Source organism: Oncorhynchus tshawytscha, linkage group LG10, assembly GCF_018296145.1.
Source record: "Oncorhynchus tshawytscha isolate Ot180627B linkage group LG10, Otsh_v2.0, whole genome shotgun sequence".
Lineage (NCBI taxonomy): Eukaryota > Metazoa > Chordata > Actinopteri > Salmoniformes > Salmonidae > Oncorhynchus > Oncorhynchus tshawytscha.
The window spans coordinates 15,947,168-15,965,159 of NC_056438.1; the positions used below are offsets into that span (position 1 = coordinate 15,947,168).

The following is a 17,992-nucleotide window of genomic DNA, read 5'->3' on the forward strand; positions in this document are numbered from 1 at the left end:
ATCTCCACCCAGCACAGCCAGAAGAGGACTGGTCACCCCACATAGCCTGGTTCCTCTCTAGGTTTCTTCCTAGGTTTTGGCCTTTCTAGGGAGTTTTTTCTAGCCACCGTGCTTCTACACCTGCATTGCTTGCTGTTGGGGGTTTTAGGCTGGGTTTCTGTACAGCACTTTGAGATATCATCTGATGTACAAAGGGCTATATAAATAAATTTGATTTGATTTGATTTTGATTTGAATACCAATGTTGCGTTTATATTTTTGTTTAGTGTGGATCAGTGGAGATTCCTCAGAGGAGGAAGGGGAGGACCATCCTCTTCAGTGAATTTCATGTGTTGGCAGAAAAATGTATGTTGAATGTCTTAAATGCATTTTCTGACAACAAAAACATAGTGACATTATTGATGTCACTAACACACAGAAAATCCACGTGTAAAAAGGAAATCCATGTTTGGCAAGTTTTTTATGTTTCACATACATGTATAGAAATGTGAAACATTTGTCAAAAATAGTTTTCATGTCTACACATATTTACACGTGTTTATTTTCAATGCTGCTGTGTTAGTCTGACTGTGGATAAGATTGTGTTTGTGTATGAGAATAAGTAGGCCTATGTGCTTGTTGAAGTGCATGACAGAATATTTTATTGCATTGTAGCATACAACATGCAGGGACTATGGTGTGCTAAACAGTATGCATTTACAGTGACTATCGTCACCTGTGTAGCAATAACAATGCATGATTCTACAAACAGATGTAGACAGAAACGCAGGACAGACGACACACTTCACTTCACATGTCACCACTTTAGCTTCCGGGAGAGTCGACCTGAAACACCAAGAAATAGGTACGGTGAGTGTGTGTGTGTGTGTGTGTGTGTGTGTGTGTGTGTACCTCTGATATCAGTCTTCTTACTGCGGTGGCGTGGAAGGGTGGAATCTAACTGAAAGTCAGATTCGGGGGTCTTCAATACCTCCTCTAGTTTGCACTGCTCCAAGCTCTCCTAACAAATGAACAACACAGTTATGAAAATGAAAAATTCATAACTCACATATTATTCAGCTACTTATTATTGATGTATACATGTGTAGTTCCATTTAAATCAGGAATCCACAGCAGTGAATCTGCCACATCCGTTTGCAATATAACTATGTCTAAGTAGCTTTGCACAAGCCTTAACTCATGAGCCTGTTTCTGTAGCATGAGGCATCTTGATGTACAAGTACACCCTCTGGACAGGAGTGTAGTCTGTCACAAGGCATTATTCCCAATCTAACTCCTTAATGCTGAGTGTTAAACAGAGATGCATCAGCTCCGATTTTTCCATTATTTGGTATAACTCAGCTGGGGATTGAACTCACGACCTTGCAATCTCTTAGTAACAACTTCAGACAACAAACCCGCTTTTTTCCCCCTTGGACGTCACTGCATGTGCAATAGAACAGCAGAGTATGAACTAGGATTTTTTTTCTACCACTTTTCTGGATGCTAATTTTGAAACAAAAACATTAACAATGTGCCTGGGGCGGTCAGTGGCTTTGTTTCGCCTACCGCGGATTAAGTTCAGGATAGTCCTCCCCCGTTTCGGCTGTTTGCTTATATTCCTATTGAATACACTCCTGTTTTTTGTGACACTGTCACTTCTCTCCCTCTCTCTCGCTCTCCCATCAGTCTCTACCTGAGAAGGTGTCTGGTGGTGGTGGTGGGGATGGTAGTGGTGTTTGTGGTTAGGTGCAGGTGAGCTGGGACTCTCTCCTCCTTTCTCTCGCCCCCTCTCTCTCTCCCTTTGTTGCAGGATGGAGAGACGGGTGGCTCTGTATTCCAGGGAAAAGTCACTGACGGTCTTACAGAAGTCCTCCGCATTCGTCTCTCTCACCATCGTACGAGAGTAACCCAGAAACAAAAGGAATGAGTGAAACCTGCAGATAGATAGAGCGAGAGAGAGAGTACAGAGAAAGAGAAAAAAGAGAGAGAGAGAGAGAGAAGAGAGGGAGAGAGAGAGGGAGATAGAGAGAGGAAGAGAGTGTGTGAGAGAGAAGAAGAGAGCGAGGCAGAGATATATATAGAGAGAGAGAGATAGAGAGAGAGAGCGATAGAGAGGGAAAGAGAAAGAGAAAAATAGAGGGAGAAAAGGTGTGAGATAGAGAGGAAGTGAGAGAGAGAGGGAGGAAAAGAGAGAGAGAAACAACAACAATCACCCATTTCTAGTGTCATAGCTGTTTATTCCAGATGTATGAATCTCTAAACTAATCAAATCAACGTTATAAACTACTTATAAGCCATTTATACATCATTTTAAGCGTACCTTAATGTAAAGTATTGTATTAGGTCAGTAAAGTTACACAAGTTACAATATTCAGACATCACCTGTTGATAACCCTCCGATGGACAGCTCTCAGTACCTTCAGCCTGTCCTCACATTCCTTCAGGAACGTAGGTAACCTCTGTCGCAGGGTGCCTTCCCGCTCCCCTCCTCTGTCCCGTCCTCCTCTCTTCTTCTCATCCTCCCGTTCTAGCAGACGCAGCTGGTCCCATGAGGATTTGCAAAGGGCCTCCAGCTGTGAGAGGCTGGACTGGACCTGGGTGTAGTCACACTGGGAGAGAGACAGGGGAGGGTTGAGAGCAGAGTGGTCGCACACGCACGCAAAACACACACGCACGCACGCACACACACACACACACACACACACACACACACACACACACACACACACACACACACACACACACACACACACACACACACACACACACACACACACACACACACACACACACACACACACACACACACACACACACACACACACACACACACACACACACACACACACACACACCTTGCTGGTGCGGGTGACAGAGGTGATATCAGAGTAGAGGTCTGAGGACTGTGGGTAGAGCTGCAGGAGCAGAACACACATATGGTACAGGAGAGGCTGACGGGAGTGTGTATCTCTGACCTGAGACAACTTCCCCAGGTAACTCAACTCAAAACCACCGGCCTAAAGAGAGAGAGAGAAAGGGAGAGCGAGAGGGAGGGAGGGAGAGAGAGAGACAGAGAGAGAGAGAGATTGACAGGGAGGAGAGAGAGAAAGAGAGAGACAGGGAGGGGAGGGGAGAGAGAGAGACAGGGAGGAGAGAGAGAAAGAGAGAGACAGGGAGGGGAGGGGGAGAGAGAGAGACAGGGAGGAGAGAGAGAAAGAGAGAGACAGGGAGGGGAGGGGGGAGAGAGAGAGACAGGGAGGAGAGAGAGAAAGAGAGAGACAGGGAGGGGAGGGGGAGAGAGAGAGACAGAGAGAGAGAGAGAGATTGACAGGGAGGAGAGAGAGAAAGAGAGAGACAGGGAGGGGAGGGGGAGAGAGAGAGGGAGAGAGACAGAGAGAGAGAGAGAGACAGGGAGGAGAGAGAGAAAGAGAGAGACAGGGAGGGGAGGGGGAGAGAGAGACAGGGAGGAGAGAGAGAAAGAGAGAGACAGGGAGGAGAGAGAGAGGAGAGACAGGGAGGAGAGAGAGAAAGAGAGAGACAGGGAGGGAGGGGAGAGAGAGACAGGGAGGAGAGAGAGAAAGAGAGAGACAGGGAGGAGAGAGAGAGAGAGAGACAGGGAGGAGAGAGAGAAAGAGAGAGACAGGGAGGGGAGGGGAGAGAGAGACAGGGAGGAGAGAGAGAAAGAGAGAGACAGGGAGGAGAGAGAGAGACAGGGAGGAGAGAGAGAAAGAGAGAGACAGGGAGGGGAGGGGGAGAGAGAGGGAGAGAGACAGAGAGATGGGGAGAGAGAGAGACAAAGAGAAAGCGGGGGAGAGAGAGAGAGGCGAGAAAGAAAGTTAGATTGCTAGGATTTAGACCAGGGTTTCCCAAACTTGGTCCTGGGGACCTCAAGGGGTGGACGTTTAGTTTTTTTCCCTAGCACTACACAGCTTATTCAAATAATCAACTAATCATCAAGCTTTGATCATTTGAATCAGCTGTGTATTGTAAAAAAAAATTAAAAATTAAAAAGACAAGTGCACCGAGTTTGGGAAGCGCAATGGATCCCTGCAACAACAACAGTGAAAAAAGAGGAACGAGACTAATGCAAAGGAGTTGATGATGGTATGTTGTTCACCTTGCATCCATTGAGGAAGTTACCAATGGCTAGCACAGTGGCCAAGATGCATCTAAAGGTCTGATTGGCTGCCAGCTGTTCCATGGCAAGCTTCAGGTGGAAGAGAGGCTCTGCAATTTCCTGGTTATATAAATAACATACAGCAATAGGTAAGCAACACATTCACAGTTATTGGACGCTTATTGGAAGTTCAAGTAGTCCCTCTGTGTTTCAATCCGTTTTCTTCAGTTTGTTGCCTAAGAAATGCCACTCTGCATCACACTTCAAAGTTTAAAACCTCTACAACTTCTCCGCAATAAACCATAATGCCACAAGGTGACAGCCCCTTATCCATTCTCCATCCATCCTCCACCTCCTCTAATCACTCATTATGCCTTCCATTTTATGACACTCAGACACCACCTACTCTTTCCAGGGTGTCATAGTCCAGAGCGAAAGCCCAGAGCTGAAGCCTGGGGCTCAGGTAAGTGATCTGCCCCAGGGTTAGGAGACAGAGCTCAGCTGGGCCCAGAGGCGAGTGGGGGGACTCGGCCTGGGCCTTCCTGATCAGAGACAGCTCCTCTTCACTGGGGACCAGGGACTGGAGACGCTGGATGGAGAGAGAAAGAGAGAAGGGATTTAGATGGGTGTGAAAGTCTGTGGAGAAGGTATGCCTGTAGTAAGGTACAGGCTGATGTAGTGTGGTAGAGATGAGTTGGCAGTAAGTGGAGTATAAGTTAGTCCTCCTACTAGTATAAGATGCAGTCAGGAAGGTGACATGCAACATAATACTATTTGCCTCATTGTATTTTCAATGTTGGCTTTGCAGTGGTTTATGAGTTATCAGTGAATGGTCACTATATATGCAGTCAAAATATACAGTGAGTCATGATAGTCGTCTGTAGTGGAGACTGTACCTGTACGTCCTCTCTGTCCAGAACACTACAGTCCATGGTATAAATGGCAGGAGGCAGCAGGCGGGGAGGAGGGAGGCTACTGAGGGCAATTGTGATGATGTTACTCCGTTTCACCCCCAGAACTGAGACAGACGGCAGCTTCTGGAAGAGAGGGGTGGGGGGGGAGATGGTAGAGTCCAGTCATACACAGTGATCACCAACCCTGTCCTTGAGAGCTGAAGGGTTTGTAGTTGTCTGCACCAGTCCCAGTTGATTCCACTGTTAGTGCTGTACACTTTGTTCCTCTCAAAGTACACCAACATTAGCCAGAATACCTTACAAAATTAGCCTTATATAATTAGCCAGAGCACCAAGAAATTGGATTGCAGAGCACTCAAGAGAGCTCTGATTTCAACTCTTACCTGCCTTCCCATCAGCACGCTGCAGATGGAGCCATTTCCCTTGGTCTCAAACAGGTACTCCAGCCGGTTGGTGTCCAGGTGCACCGGCTCCAGCCCAGCCCAGATGGTCTGGGGCCCAAAGCGGCTAACCCTGGGCAGGGGGGGCAGGCTGTGGAGCTCCCTCCAGTGGAGCTTTAAGGTACGACAACCTGAGGGTTTCCCCATGGAAGAGGCATATCCTGTAGACAGGGGAGGGGGAGGAGCTGAGGGCGGCATGGGAGGAGGAGGAGGTGGTGTTTGGAGACATGCTGAGGTTTGGTTGATCAAGGTGCCATCGTCTTCCTCGGCGCTGTCCAATCCCAGGTCCTCCTCATCCCACAGGTCGGAGAAGTCCAAGGTGTTGAGGCGGAGACGAGGTGCAGACTTTAGGAAGGAAACCCAGGATTTGTCGAGGCCTGAAGTTAAGGGCATGTCCTTGATTTGATAGGATTGTGTCATTGGTCCTTTCAGGATTGCCTTGGTTTTGTGCTATCCGGAATTGAGGTTTTCAGCTATAACCTAATGGTTTTGGTTTATTTGCAGTTTTTAAACATATTCTTCAGAAAATGTGTTTTATGTTGTTGTTTTAGACACACTTTTTGAAAAAAAACAGCAGTTGAAAAAACACAGTTAATATGAGTGTTCTTCCTTTTCTGAATACGCAGGAAAAAGCAGTGAATGAACACCTCCTATCCTCTCTTTCCTTCTCACCCATTCATCCTGCAGGTCTTTGAGAGAAGAGAAGAGATCACAACACTCAGATTTCCCTCTATAACAATATCTCCATACTAATCCTGTTATCTCCTCTCTTGTCACCCTGTGACCACTGAATGCAGGCCAAAACCACATGACTGCTCCATGATCCACAAACCACCTTTCCCAATATTATTCCCACAATCCAGAACTTGCTTTAGGTGTCATTTGCTTCCAAAAAAAGAATGCTCTTCTGCTTCTACTTAGGAATGTAGAGTAAAATTGTCCCTTGAACGGATAGAATGCGCACCAATTGGATCGGATCAGAATCAGATGGGTCCAGATTCCTCTACGAATTCAGGGTTCAATTCTGATGTTCTGTTCAATTCTGATTTCCAAGGAATGGTTCTGTTGTTTCCAACTGTTTTCATGCAATGACCCGACCTGGTTTCACAGAAACTTCTCTCTCTCTCTCTGACTCTGTGAGTGGTCTCTTCTATCAGGGCTGAAATGTATCAGTCTCAGTTTATTTGAGTTGCACCCTTTTCCTTAATTTCCTTATCGAGCCAACATCTCCTGTTTAATTTGCTTCTTGTGTATACACAACCCTCTATCTGCTGCTGTTGATCTCCCCTCCCTCCCTCTCTCCCTCTCTCCCTCCCTCCCTCCCTCCCTCCCTCTCTTTGCTCCCCCCATCATGAACATAATGATGTCTTTCCTAAGACATACCGGTCTCTCCGCCTTTACTAATAGTAAAGAACGAGCCTTTGAATGTGATTTGTGCACATAGCATTACTCATAATGAAAAAGAGTCCTTGTAACCTACATGATTTCCAGGCCTAGTCCTGCTCAAAGCACAATAGGGTCAGTTGTGTTCATGGTCCTTTGCATGCTTGGCAGCCATAATGACAGCACCCCTCCTATAGCTATTACAGATGTAGCACCTTAATTTGCAGGAGAACTTTCCTGCAATGCAGGATATGTAAAACTTTGAGTGTATTTGTGGTTTAAAAAAACATAGAGATTTCAGACTTCCTTTTCCCTTACGAACAATGTATCAACCTTTCCAAGATTGTCCATTAATTATAAACCTCATAATAATTCACATTATCTGTTGCTGCAGGATTATTTTCCTGCTGTACCAAACGTGCTCAAATTAAGATCCTACATCTGTAGTCTTATAGGCTCCAAACAGTGACACATACACTGTCTGTACCATGCGAAACTTAATGGTCTGAATGAAGGCCTGATTGTACTTAGGCTTGTAGAGTGTGTCAATTATTGTTTGCCCGTAGGTTAGATAGACATGTTCGTTATAGCATTTGTCATGTGTGAATGTTACTGTAATACATTCGCTTCTTTGTCTTATCAGACTTGCCACAACTGATGTAAAATAAAGTTGTTATTTTCTCAATCTGAATGGAGGTCAAATGAGGTCCAATTGGAGAATAAGTTTAGGCCCACACAAGAAAAAAAAGTAGAACACGTTTACATACATGTCTTAGGGAAGTACAATTATGCACTTTCAATGAACGAGGCCTAAACTACGGTGCACTGCTCACTGACTACTCAGTGATACCCTTGTTCACAGGCGCAGCTTTCCTCGTGGGAAAATACATTTCCGGATGGGGTTGCTTTGATGAATCTGTCCATGATCGCGTCAGAGGTAGGCGGCGACTCTGCTGTCTCTGGATATTGTAGACTGTCCATGATCGCGTCAGAGGTAGGCGGCGACTCTGCTGTCTCTGGATATTGTAGACTGTCCATGATCGCGTCAGAGGTAGGCGGCGACTCTGCTGTCTCTGGATATTGTAGACTGTCTCCACAACTGTTTGTGTTTGTTTGTAAGCCTCCGGGACTCCGGGGATATCGGACAGATCTGGGCAATGATTATGTTTAATCATTCCCAATTAGGTCGGAGGAGATGGAGGAGACCCCAACGGCTCTTTGACTTCAGGGTCAAACAACATGCAGAGGTTGGGCTGGGGGAGAAGTCACTGTAAGCCAATTAAATTAGGATTGTTCCAATAATCCATTAGATTTTTGTCATAAATATAAAGAAATAGAATACTAAGCTGTGTCATGTGTAATATGTGTAGGGGGGGGGAGGGGGACCCTTCCTTCTACAATTGTTTTGTTGTTGCACTCCCCCTCATAGAATTAACTCCAAAATAATGTTTACAATCACAGATAACAATAACTGTAGCGACCCCGTGTTTATAAACATAGATATGGACTTTGTCACTTCAGCAAACATTTGTGGCACAGTCGATGCCACGCAGGGCTACGGGCCAGAGTATTGAGTGTTTGCCGAGCACCACGGTTGATGAGCTCACTCTCCCTGCCTGTTACATTACACCTACACTACGATCAGAGCCGGCTGCTGACAATGATGAGCGAAGGGGAAATCTGATTTTCAACATTTTGATGACGTACCTGTATTTATAATTGTATAAAATATATGCAAAAAAAATCCACCGACAGGTTTCTGGAATTGTGATTCCGTGAATTATAAGTGAAATAATCTGTCTGTAAACAATTGTTGGGAAAATGACTTGTGTTATGCACAAAGTAGATGTCCTAACCGACTTGCAAAAACTATAGTTTGTTAACAAGAAATTTGTGGAGTGGTTGAAAAACAAGTTTTAATGACTCTAAGTGTATGTAAACATCCGACTGTATTCAATTACAGAGATACAGACACATTACAGAGATACAGACACATTACAGAGATACAGACACATTGCAGAGATACAGACACATTACAGAGATACAGACATTACAGAGATACAGACACATTACAGAGATACAAACACATTACAGAGATACAGACACATTACAGAGATACAGACACATTACAGAGATACAGACACATTACAGAGATACAGACACATTACAGAGATACAGACACATTACATAGATACAGACACATTACAGAGATACAGACACATTACAGAGATACAGACACATTACAGAGATACAGACACATTACAGAGATACAGACACATTACAGAGATACAGACACATTACAGAGATACAGACACATTACATAGATACAGACACATTACAGAGATACAGACACATTACAGAGATACAGACACATTACAGAGATACAGACACATTACAGAGATACAGACACATTACAGAGATACAGACACATTACAGAGATACAGACACATTACAGAGATACAGACACATTACAGAGATACAGACACATTACAGAGATACAGACACATTACAGAGATACAGACACATTACAGAGATACAGACACATTACAGACACATTACAGAGATACAGACACATTACAGAGATACAGACACAATACAGAGATACAGACACATTACAGAGATACAGACACATTACAGAGATACAGATACATTACAGAGATACAGACATATTACAGAGATACAGACACATTACATAGATAGAGATACAGACACATTACATAGATACAGACACATTACAGACATACAGACACAATACAGAGATACAGACACATTACAGAGATACAGACACATTACAGAGATACAGACACATTACAGAGATACAGACACATTACAGAGATACAGACACATTACAGAGATACAGACACATTACAGAGATACAGACACATTACAGAGATACAGACACATTACAGAGATACAGACACATTACAGAGATACAGACACATTACAGAGATACAGACACATTACAGAGATACAGACACATTACAGAGATACAGACACATTACAGACACATTACAGAGATACAGACACATTACAGAGATACAGACACATTACAGAGATACAGACACATTACAGAGATACAGACACATTACAGAGATACAGACACATTACAGAGATACAGACACATTACAGAGATACAGACACATTACAGACACATTACAGAGATACAGACACATTACAGAGATACAAACACATTACAGAGATACAGACACATTACAGAGATACAGACACATTACAGAGATACAGACACATTACATAGATACAGACACATTACAGAGATACAGACACATTACAGAGATACAAACACATTACAGAGATACAGACACATTACAGAGATACAGACACATTACAGAGATACAGACACATTACAGAGATACAGACACATTACATAGATACAGACACATAAATTGTTATTTTATTTCAAACAATGAATATTAGATTCTCTGGCTCTGGTATTATGCTGCTGGACATCTCTAACAAATAAAACATTGTTGGTTAGGTACCTGGGGGCTGGAGTCCGTGATAATTCTGTGGACAAGGCCAAGTTGAATTAACACTACTCTTTTTTTCCACAGATAGCCAGCCTAGCTGCTTAAAATGTTTGACTGGTCTGTAGCTTTTCTTTAGATGTTTGGGGCTGCTGGTAAACCATGATGTGCAGACATAATCAAAATGACACTGGACTAGAGCACTCGCCAGAAGTCATTAGGGGGTCTATAATTAGGTTTCCATCACATTGATGACAGATTTTCATGTGAATATTCAAAATTCTGCATAGAAACCATATGAAAATTTTCCCAGCAGATTTGTGTTTCCATCATATTGACTTGTCTGTGTGTAAATACGTAGTGCACATAAAAATAACTTCTTTAAAAAATGTTTATTTTTTGTTGTTGAATTCTTACCCCTTTTTCTCCCCAATTTCATGGTATCCAATTGTTTTTTTAGTAGCTACTATCTTGTGTCATCGCTACAACTCCCGTACGGGCTCGGGAGATAATCACACGGTGTTATTTATTGCTGAACAGCAGATGTCACTAATGTGAATTGTGAACAGATAATGAAGCTACCAGCAATAAACCATTCTTCAGCACAATTTGGTTAAAGCCTTGAGAAATCCTTAGTTCTCCATCACTAGTTTACAGGCCACATCATGATGACTTGCAAAGTGACATGTAATCCTATTGGAATCCAGACCGAGTTAAGATATCAAACAGTATGTTTATTTACACACAAACTGCATTCAGAATGACTGTCAGGGTTAGAAACTTAATAAAGTAAAACACATTTAAAGTGGAACAACCATTTCAATAATGGGGGCAATACATATATTTAACTGATTGGATTAGTTTAGATTTTTATTTATTTATCTTTGTTTAGCATAATATTAATCAATCAATCAATGTACATGCAAAACCACAGATATTTAAAAAAAATCTCACCAAAATATTCACCTGCAATAGAGCATGCTGGGAAATAGTTTTATTTAACCAGGAAAGATCCAATTATTATTTAACAATGACGGCCAAACCCTTACGACACTGGGCCAATTGCACTCCGCGCTATGCGACTCCCGATCACGGCAGGTTGTGATACAGCCCAGGATCAAACCAGGGTATGTATTGACACCTCTAGCACTGAGATTCAGTGCCTTAGACCACTGCACCACTCAGGAGATAATGATGGGTGTGGTTTTGATGGTACTGCTTTACTCTGCACAGTGTAAAACAATAAGTCTGGGTATTAACACAAACACTGGGGGTTATTTTACACCACTGAGTGTTAATTTCACATGTGCACAGTGAATTTAATGCCTGAATCTTAAACTAGAAATGTTACACTGAAAAATCGGCACTGTCCAATTTGCTGTGTGCGAGATAGCCAAAATGTTCTGGGTCAAACGTCAGTCAAGCATTGGTCATCATGTCACCAGAATAATACCCTCAACATGTATTGAAAGCAAGCTTTCACCGCCCTGTGAAGTTCATCATAACTTATTTCATCCGCATCCTAATAAACTGCATGCTTTCCTGAGTCGTAGTGGGAAGACCACACAACATATGCGTGACACCAAGTTTACTTCAAAATCTATGATGGTTATTATGTCAATATTTTTGCATTAAAAGCATTTCCCATAATTCATTTTACAGACACAAAAGGATTTTCTGTGGTATTTAGTTTTATCAAACATTTGGAAAGTTTACTGACAAATCTGCTGTTTTCATTGGGTGTGGCAGGTAGCCTATTGGTTAGAGTGTTGGGCCAGTAACCTGAAGGTTACTGAATAGAATCCCCAAGCTGACAAGGTAAAAATCTGTTGTTCTGCCCCTGAACAAGGCAGTTAACCCACTCTTCCCTGGTAGGATGTCATTGTAAATAAGAAATTAAGGTTAAATAAAAATCTGTCCTAATATTTTTTTATTTGACATGCACTTTCCTCACATTAAAAGGTTGGATGGAAACCTGGTTAATGTAATGCCATTTTGAGGACCCCCCCACTAAATGTCAAACTGTTTCCTATCAAATTGAGTTATTTTATAGGCCCTACTTTATAACATTTTGAAAGAAAAAGAAAATCTGAACAGTGCTCTCTTCCTTTGTTTATTCAAGTTTGTTAATTTAAGCTAACATTTGAACTTAAACTGTATATATTTATAAACTTTTGGGGAAAGGTTTTGCACAAAAGCCGCACACCAAATTTCATATAATTTCATATAAACCCCACCCCTCTCCGTGTTGAAATCAATGATTGGTAGGATTCTGCCTCGCATCGTTCTTCTTCCCATATAGGAGTGGTTATACTAAGTGTCTATCTTCTATCTGCGCCCACCTTTTTGCACGCTCCCGTGCCTTGTTTTGGAGTTTTATTTATGGTCAGCGCACTCCCGATGCCCGAGCTATCGTTTGCTTCACACTGACATCATAGCGGATTACAATGTCAAATATTTTGGAAGCAGCACTAGCCTCCGGTTTTACACCCCGCGAGAGAGATTCGTCGTTTATATTCCAGTCATTTGAAATATAAAGTTGCAATATTTTTCGCATGAAACATTTTTGGGGGATGGAATGATGCATTCAAGTTAAGGTATGGAGTTATGAAAGCAACCCAAGTTGATATGCGCATATCTGTAATAGGGGAACTCAATCTAAATATCATCGCATTCCCCATAGCTATATTACATAATTTAGAATAGGTGAAAAGTATGCTTATGTGTGGCCTACGTTTTTCTGCAGCATCACAACTTGAAATGGCATTGGTTGCATTTAAGTTACGGGGTTTCTAGACAGCGTGTTTATTATCAATTTCACTTGCTTTGGCAATGTAAACATAGGTTTCTCGTGCCAATAAAGCCCCTTGAATTGAATTGATTCACAGCGAAGTCACAATGTTGATTGTATGTATGATTGTTTAGTCCACTACAGCATATTATGGAAATGCATGGTGAAAAAACCGTCGGGTCATGCTTATGGCAAAAAAGTTATCGCGCTACGAAAAGCTCCCTCCCGCATTACGTAATAACAGACCAGCTGTTTAGAGATGCTCGTGTGAGAGGTGAAATACCCCTCTGATGACGATAAACATTTCAATCCCTCTCAACTAGCAGCAGCATGCGAGCTTGTGGTGAAATGTATCACCTCGGATATACAAAAACTGTCGAGAGCATTTTCCAATGGAACTTTCCACCCACTGCTCCGTTCCTCCGACTGTGTTTATCCAAACTGTAGAAGGCTGTGTTGCTGTAATACTGTAGAGTGAATTCCCTATTGGGTATTATTTATAACGTTAAACATAATATATATTATACATTATAGACCGGTTGGCCCTGAATGCTGATTCACTAAAAGCGCGGTATATCAGACCATATACCACGGGTATGACAAAAATAATATTTTTACTGTTCTAATGACATTGGTAATCAGTTTATGATTTCAATAAGGCACCTCGGGGGGTTGTGGTATAATGGCCATATACAACACCTCCTCAGGCCTTATTGCTTAATTATAACACCTCCATTGTGATCATACTGTAATAGACCTACTTACTGTAATAATGTTTGTCCATGATGAGGCTTATTTAGTTTGAAAAAGAAAGTATGCCTACCACATACCCAACAATTTGCAGGTGCAGCCAGAGGTGAAAAAGTATAGTCATTGGATACTACTATAATATTAATAGGTTTCCCTAATGTAAAGAGCGTTGTGATTACTGTCCGTAAATGAAAAGCTCCCTACAAATAAAATGTACTATTGTTATTATCTAATATATATTTTCATCCTGTCTTTTAAACTATGCCGCCATCCTATTTGATGTGTATATGTAGATATGCTGAATAACCCTGAGCCTAGGCTGCATTAAGCAGGACACAACGTTGGCCAATGTTCAGATAGACATGTGTTATGTAGAACAAACATGCCTCTCTGACGTATAGAACAAGGAATCACATCTGCTCTATTCATGCCGTTTCTATCTGAAAGGTTCCACAAGGTTTGCATACTGAACCCGAGCCTGACCCCTGTGTCCCCTGTCTACAGGTCTATGTAACAGAGAGTGGGTCAGGTCAGGGATGCTGCAGCATTGGAGGGAATCTGACTCTCATGGCCTGTTTTCATCTGGAGAGACCTCCGACAATGACTGTGAGGTAACATCATGTGTGTGTGTGTCTTTGTCTGTTTGAGCAGTATAACCCACACCGACTCAACCCTAATCATGTGAGGGCAAGAGATAGGACATTTACCATCCCGTGTGTGGGTTTGTGTACGCATGTGTCTCAGTGTGTGTCTGTGTGTGTGAGACATTGGTAATTAGGGCCCCACTGTTAGGTTTGTACTCTACACAGCATGAAGCATACTTTCTAACCTCTGCTGCTGTCCAATTAGTGATGGACTGATGGCTCCAGATAAATCATTACTACTTTCTGCTCTCTCTCTCTCTCTCTCTCTCTCTCTCTCTCTTCTCTCTCCTCTCTCTCTCTCTTCTCTCTCACTCATTCTCTCTCTCTCTCTCTCTCAATCATTCTCTCTTTCTCTCATTTTCTCTTTTGCTCTTTCACTCTTTCTCTCATTCTATCTTCTGCTCTCTCTCATTCTATCTTTCTCTCATTCTATCTTTCTCTTATTCGCTCTCTCTCTTTCATTCGCTCTCTCTCTCTCATTCTCTCTCTCTCTCATTCCCTCTCTCTCTCTCTCTGTGCTCTCTCTCTCTCTCTCTCTCTCTCTCTATATATATATATCTGTCTCCTCTGTTTCTCTCTTCGTTCCTCATTTATCATGCTTATCTCTCTGTTTCTTGCTCTGTCACACACACTATCTCTCTCTCATGCTGTTTCCCTCTCTCTTACTCTTTCTCTGTCTCTGTATCTCTCTCTTACTCTTTCTCTGTCTCTGTATCTCTCTCTTACTGTTTCTCTGTCTCTGTATCTCTCTCTTACTGTTTCTCTGTCTCTGTATCTCTCTCTTACTGTTTCTCTGTCTCTGTATCTCTCTCTTACTGTTTCTCTGTCTCTGTATCTCTCTCTTACTGTTTCTCTGTCTCTGTATCTCTCTCTTACTGTTTCTCTGTCTCTGTATCTCTCTCTTACTGTTTCTCTGTCTCTGTATCTCTCTCTTACTGTTTCTCTGTCTCTGTATCTCTCTCTTACTGTTTCTCTGTCTCTGTATCTCTCACTTACTGTTTCTCTGTCTCTGTATCTCTCACTTACTGTTTCTCTGTCTCTGTATCTCTCTCTTACTGTTTCTCTGTCTCTGTATCTCTCTCTTACTGTTTCTCTGTCTCTGTATCTCTCTCTTACTGTTTCTCTGTCTCTGTATCTCTCTCTTACTGTTTCTCTGTCTCTGTATCTCTCACTTACTGTTTCTCTGTCTCTGTATCTCTCACTTACTGTTTCTCTGTCTCTGTATCTCTCTCTTACTGTTTCTCTGTCTCTGTATCTCTCACTTACTGTTTCTCTCCCTGCAGATGGGGGCAAGTTGTGGAGAAGTTGGCGTAGTGTGTTTGTGTGAGACTGGACCCTGCATACTATACTCTGAAGCACACACACAGACACCGGTGAGAAGTGGTGTTCTATAATATTATTTTCTACATCCAAGGGAAGATACAGAAGCATCAATTACCCTGGACAATATTTCAGCAGGATTCAATCCAAAACTGCACTATTACAGTGGGTTCTGTCTCTTCATTACAATGCTTCACTCCAACGCTTCGCATCAAATTTGCATACAGTGGAGCAGAGCTCAACTTTTCTACCAATCTGCTAGCAGGGCTCTCGCCGCTCACCTTCCCACAATCCCCCACACATTTCTCTGCGTGTGCCCTCGTTTGAAAATGAATGGGGGCGGAACTTCTCCTGTTGAATTCGTTGTTAACGAAAACCGTACACTATAGTGAGCTTGACATTTAAGTGTAATAGTCAGTTGAGCCGACTTCTGCACCGTTTACTGCAAACATTGCCTTTAAAATCTGCATTGTCGACAATGCGCAATCGGATTGAGTCCCGGCGTTAGTTTGTTGTGCCTCGCTGAAATGCATATTTATCTCTTCCTATGCATTTCACCTACATACGTATCATACTGTACACAGCTCACGACTCTCTCTCTCTCTCTCTCTCTCCATCTCTCTCTATCTCTCTCTCCCTCCCCATCTCTCTCTCTCTCTCTCTCTCTCTCTCTCTCTCTCTCTCTCTCTCTCTTAGGACACACTGAAATGTGAACACTGTGGGAAAAACAGGGTAGTGATAACCAGGTACTCAGAGGGATATGGCACAGAGGTAGGGTGTGGGTGTGTGTGTGTGTGTGTGTGTGTGTGTGTGTGCGTGCGTGCGTGCGTGCGTGTTCGTTCAATGACACAAATATTGATGTTACAAAACATCAGTACGGTTTCAACTCAGTATGGTTTATTGAACATAATCCATATAATGTTGAATGATGATGCACACAAACATACTGAAGTATTACCTTTGGCAAAAATGTAGGTGGCTGAAACCAATGAGTGATTGTACTGCACACGTGTACGTGTGTCTAATTCATGTGACTCATACTGTGCAGGAAGAGTGTGCCCTGTCCGATCCTCAGGGGGACAGCGATGCAGACGCTGACATCGAGGACACAGATTGCAGGTTCGACACACACCCACACACACACAAACACACTGCTTACTCAACAATCGGTCACTCATAAACAGTACCTATTGTCTTTTCATTTTGTTGCTGTTTCGATTGGTCCAGACTACAGGAGCCAGGTTCTCTCCAGCGAATCAGTTCGCGGAGACGGAAGCGACCACGAATAGCACGGCAGGACACCACGGAGAGTGAGGACGATGGGGGGAGGAGTCACAGGAGTCACCGCTGGAACCTCAGACTCAGTCCCCACCGGGCTCACAACAGAACCTTACTAGAGGTACCTCAACCACACAGAACCACATTACAAACCTAATACACAACCACAGTTAAACCTCATCGCAACCACATAATGAAACCGCCATATATTGAAAGTCTCTCTCTCTCTCTCTCTCTCTCTCTCTCTCTCTCTCTCTCTCTCTCTCTCTCTCTCTCAGGAGAGTGTATCACAGGTCAGACCGTTAGTGATCTGTCGGCCCAGTATCAGAGGAGACGGTCAGGGGCCTCCAGTCGAAGGGCCCAGAACTGGCCCAAAATGGCTCTGGTTCCTGTGGCCCTCGTCTCTCTCCCTGCCTGTCATTCTCCTCCTCTCCATCCCTCTCTCTCTCTCCTTAGTCATCGTCATCATATCTTTCCTGATGCCTCGGGCCAGTACTTGACCTCACTTCTCTGTTTTATTTAATTAATTGTAATATTTTTCATGGAGTAATATAATTATGCTTTAATCACCTCGCGTCACCACATCATGTTGTTAATTCATGTGTGTATACTGTAAACAAATCATATTAGACCATAAGCCATAGCAGCATCAGACCATAAGTCATAGCAGCATCAGACCATAAGTCATAGCAGCATCAGACCATAAGCCATAGCAGCATCAGACCATAAGTCATAGCAGCATCAGACCATAAGTCATAGCAGCATCAGACCATAAGTCATAGCAGCATCAGACCATAAGTCATAGCAGCATCAGACCATAAGTCATAGCAGCATCAGACCATAAACCATAGCAGCATCAGACCATAAGCCATAGCAGCATCAGACCAT

The 17,992-nt window shown here is 42.9% G+C and overlaps 2 protein-coding genes across 8 annotated transcripts; one reads left to right on the forward strand and one right to left on the reverse strand.

Annotated features, from left to right (window-relative positions):
- Positions 1-441: 441 nt before the first annotated feature.
- si:ch211-63p21.2 (FH1/FH2 domain-containing protein 1) lies at positions 442-6,612 on the reverse strand. Of its 5 annotated transcripts, none has more exons than XM_042329490.1 (9): positions 5,397-6,612; positions 4,996-5,136; positions 4,506-4,688; positions 4,100-4,219; positions 2,838-2,999; positions 2,365-2,591; positions 1,676-1,916; positions 913-1,000; positions 442-825 (listed from the first exon to the last, which is right to left on the reverse strand). In XM_042329490.1, exons 1-9 carry the CDS (start codon positions 5,871-5,873, stop codon positions 797-799), a joined length of 1,668 nt encoding a protein of 555 aa, XP_042185424.1. In that variant the 5' UTR covers positions 5,874-6,612; the 3' UTR covers positions 442-796. The 5 variants fall into 5 exon arrangements, with proteins under 5 accessions (XP_042185424.1, XP_042185423.1, XP_042185422.1 ...); XM_042329489.1 differs by having other exon boundaries at positions 892-1,000; XM_042329488.1 differs by lacking the exons at positions 442-825; positions 913-1,000 and having other exon boundaries at positions 1,007-1,916; positions 4,996-5,133.
- A 6,104-nt stretch (positions 6,613-12,716) lies between these two features.
- On the forward strand, positions 12,717-17,992 carry si:ch211-63p21.1. Of its 3 annotated transcripts, none has more exons than XM_042329527.1 (7): positions 12,717-12,918; positions 14,310-14,473; positions 15,790-15,879; positions 16,523-16,597; positions 16,875-16,945; positions 17,054-17,225; positions 17,383-17,992. In XM_042329527.1, the coding sequence occupies exons 2-7, from the start codon at positions 14,399-14,401 to the stop codon at positions 17,602-17,604; spliced, it is 705 nt and encodes a 234-aa protein (XP_042185461.1). In that variant the 5' UTR covers positions 12,717-12,918; positions 14,310-14,398; the 3' UTR covers positions 17,605-17,992. The 3 variants fall into 3 exon arrangements, with proteins under 3 accessions (XP_042185461.1, XP_042185460.1, XP_042185462.1); XM_042329526.1 differs by having other exon boundaries at positions 14,367-14,473; XM_042329528.1 differs by having other exon boundaries at positions 14,367-14,468.

Excerpts from the sequence above, each read along its gene's own strand:
- si:ch211-63p21.2 (XM_042329487.1), bottom strand. The coding sequence starts at position 5,873 with ATGACACAATCCTATCAAATCAAGGACATGCCCTTAACTTCAGGCCTC. Across the intron at positions 5,137-5,396 it reads GCGTGCTGATGGGAAGGCAG|AAGCTGCCGTCTGTCTCAGT; the intron begins GTAAGAGTTGAA and ends CCTCTCTTCCAG. Across the intron at positions 4,220-4,505 it reads ACTATGACACCCTGGAAAGA|GAAATTGCAGAGCCTCTCTT; the intron begins GTAGGTGGTGTC and ends TTATATAACCAG.
- si:ch211-63p21.1 (XM_042329527.1), top strand. The coding sequence starts at position 14,399 with ATGCTGCAGCATTGGAGGGAATCTGACTCTCATGGCCTGTTTTCATCT. Across the intron at positions 15,880-16,522 it reads AAGCACACACACAGACACCG|GACACACTGAAATGTGAACA; the intron begins GTGAGAAGTGGT and ends TCTCTCTCTTAG. Across the intron at positions 16,946-17,053 it reads ATCGAGGACACAGATTGCAG|ACTACAGGAGCCAGGTTCTC; the intron begins GTTCGACACACA and ends CGATTGGTCCAG.